The sequence below is a fragment of the Gossypium arboreum genome, chromosome 7, assembly GCF_025698485.1.
Source record: "Gossypium arboreum isolate Shixiya-1 chromosome 7, ASM2569848v2, whole genome shotgun sequence".
Taxonomy (NCBI): domain Eukaryota; kingdom Viridiplantae; phylum Streptophyta; class Magnoliopsida; order Malvales; family Malvaceae; genus Gossypium; species Gossypium arboreum.
In genome coordinates, this window is record NC_069076.1 from 94,821,279 (window position 1) to 94,824,586 (window position 3,308).

Sequence of the window (3,308 nt, forward strand, 5' to 3'; positions counted from 1 at the left end):
TATTTGGTGCAATGGTAAAACATATGTAAGTTCGAATTTTGAAGATGGCATTGTTAAAAGGAATAGTCATGAACCTCGAATATAAATTATAAAACGGATATGAAAAAAAAATAACATCTACCTTTATATCTATCTTTTATCTTCTATATTTAAGTGTTGATTGAATTGGTGCCATTTATCAATCGAGTCTAATTTCGATTGTAAAATTATCAAAAAAAAATTATTTTACAAAGTAGCAAATATTATTTTGGAGGTGTTTGTCTTTTTATATAAAAACTATAAAATTATATGGGTAAGCTACCCCCAAAGTCACTAAAATATTAGTAAATTTATATTTTTGTCGTTCAACTTCAAAATATTACAAACTATTTAAAAGTTTTCATTTTAAGTCATTAAACTATTCGAAAGATTTTATGTAAGTCAATGAGCTATTATTATTTTTTAAAACATCTGGATAGCGAGTTTCAAATAACAATTTAATGATTGGTACTGTGAATCATTATCCATCAGCGAGCATATCTTAAGTCCAAGTCGATTTGACGATCAATGTCAAAGATCGAAAAAGAAAGCTATTTGGATTTTGATTCATAGATGCAAGATATTCAAAGTTGTTTTATGAAAAAAATTGAACTGTAAAAGAGAAAGGGAAAGAGAGTTTTCGATTGGTGTAAACCATATTAATAGAGAAGGCTAGACAAAAAGTGTTTTAACAATCTAATGACTTAAATGAAAACTTTTAATTAACTTAATAACCATTTTTAACTTTTTGAAATTAAATGATTACAACATAAACTTACTAATAATTAGTAGCATAAAATGAAGTTTACCCAAAATAAAATTGAAGCAAATTTTATGATTTCAACCAAAACCTCCTTTCATATTTACATCAACACAGTGGCAAAGCAAAAATAAATATTTAAGGGGCCGGATAAAATTTTAATTTTTTATAGTTTATATCTTTAAAATTTGTAAATGATTAAATTAAATTTTTATAATTTTAGAGAGGGCCAAAGTGCAATTTTATCTTTACTAATTTAAATTTTTTAAAAAAATTTTAAGAGTCAAAAGAGCAAATTTACATTTAGAGGGCGGGGCCGGGCCATGCTAACCCCTAGCTTCGCCCCTACATCAACACATTTTATAAATTTATTACATAATTTAATTTTGATTTAAATCCAATTATATATGAATTATCTCGACATTTATTCTCATTATCAGCTTATAACCTAAAAAGAATATTAATATTAATTGGTACAACTCATATCTCAACCTACAATTAATATCTTTATCACATAAAAACAAAAGAATCTTAAAAAGGTGATTAATTGACATCACAAACATTAATAACATGCATTAAGTTCCATTGGCCGATAAAGGGGAAGGTGGGGCCAGTGGCCCCTAACTTTTTAGAAATTTACATAATATGTCTTTTAAGATAAATTTTATTACATTAAACTCCTTAAAAGTTTAAATTTTGTCCCAATCCCAAAAAAACACAAACCCTTTTAATATTTTTAAAAATATGTAAATATAGAAATTTCAAAATTTTAAAACTTTCAAAGCTACAATAAAAAATTAGACTTTTATATTATATATTAAAAATTAAAAGCACGGTACAATTATTAATATTAAAAGGTTAAACTTTAATTTTATTCATATTCAAATCATAAATATATATATATATATGTAGTTTAATTATTGAATAATTTATACATGAAAATCAATAATAAAAATATAAAATTGACCATATTAATATAAATTTACAGTTTAAGTCGTATTTATAAATCCACCATAATAAATGCTATTAACTCAACTTAAAATGAAAGAATCCAAAGTTATGCCTATAAATAAGTGCTCTTAGCACTAAATTTTTAATCAAAAACGAAAGAAAAAAAAGAACAAGAAAATGGAGAAGAAATTCATGGGATTTTCTTGGTCACTTGTTGTGGTTTTTATGTTTATCATGATTTTGATAGCGAAATCAAAATCTGTGGATGCAATAACATGCCAAGAAGCTTTATTGTCACTGATGCCTTGTCGACCTTTCTTGACCGGCGGGGAATCCACACCCGTTGCAACATGTTGTTCCGCGGTGGCTAATATCAACTCCGCCGCTACCACCACTGCAATTCGCAAGGACTTGTGTCGTTGTCTCGAGGCAGCTAGTCGTAGTGAAGGTGTTGATCCCGACAAAGCTAAACAGCTTCCTCAGTTGTGCGGTGTTACTGTCGCCATTTCCTTTGATCCTACCATTAACTGCGACACGTAATTAACCTTTTTTTTTTCTTTCCGTTTATTTTTGCAAAAAGAGAAAGAAAATCATGGTGTTTGATTTATGAAACCGATTCATTGATTTTGTTTGTCTGTTTGTGCAGGATCAAGTAGGCAATGGAAATGTGGTGCTGTATGTCACCATGAATAAAAGCATGAAGAGCAAGGAGAATAAATTAATGTATGTAGTTATATAGTTGAAGAAATTAATGATGTTTTAGTTGATTCTTGTAATATGTACTAAAGAAGAAATTTATGACTAAGAGCTGTTTGCTCCTTCCAATATCTGACAGAGTTGCAAATCATTTGTGTTTAAGTTATTGATTTCGAGTTTGATTCTTCGATAACCCTTACTTTTTAACTAGGGACGAAAGCCCTTCTTAAGCTGATAGGAGAACTTCACTTACTAAATTTCTTGAGTAGCGAGAATTTTTCCTCAGAGGTCCCGGAAAGGGTCCAAGCCATAGGAAAATATCCAGTTTATCTGGCAACATATTTATGAAGCAGCATTTATCGAAATAGCATTCCCATAAGCCGAAGATGAAACCCTTGCTTGTTTATCCCGACGAGGGTTTATGAATCACTCAAACGAGCCAATGGACATAATGAGCCTTGGCCTCGTTAATTAAGTGGGAAAATTGCTTTATATCCCCTCTTCAAAATTAAAAAAAAAAATCAATTTAGTCATTTTAAACCTGTGATTAAATGGGAAAATTTAAATTTGAGCCCTTTTAGAAAATTAATAATTTCATTTAATTATTTTTAATACAAAATTTTTAGTTTCCGCATCCAAATTTTATAATTTTTCTCGATTCCTTAAACAAAATTTTGGCTTTCTCCATTGCTTTTAACACATTATAAAAATATATATAACTCTATGCTGGAGATTGATAAAACATTAAATTAAATTATAAGTTGTTAAAGGGTAAAATAAAATTTATATTATTTCTTAAAATATTTATATTTAATGGTTGAGTATATAGGCACTCTAAAAATTATTATGAAAAGGTAGACCTAGCCTTGGAGAAGCAAAATTT

At 28.3% G+C, this 3,308-nt stretch overlaps 1 protein-coding gene across 1 annotated transcript; it reads left to right on the forward strand.

The window, feature by feature from the left end:
• Nucleotides 1–1,844: 1,844 nt before the first annotated feature.
• LOC108483600 (non-specific lipid-transfer protein A-like) lies at nucleotides 1,845–2,556 on the forward strand. Its single transcript, XM_017787085.2, has 2 exons — nucleotides 1,845–2,265; nucleotides 2,376–2,556. The coding sequence occupies exons 1-2, from the start codon at nucleotides 1,907–1,909 to the stop codon at nucleotides 2,383–2,385; spliced, it is 369 nt and encodes a 122-aa protein (XP_017642574.1). The 5' UTR covers nucleotides 1,845–1,906; the 3' UTR covers nucleotides 2,386–2,556.
• The last annotated feature ends 752 nt before the right edge of the window (nucleotides 2,557–3,308 follow it).

What these genes read in the sequence shown, in the direction of transcription:
- LOC108483600 (XM_017787085.2), top strand. Translation starts at nt 1,907, where the DNA reads ATGGAGAAGAAATTCATGGGATTTTCTTGGTCACTTGTTGTGGTTTTT.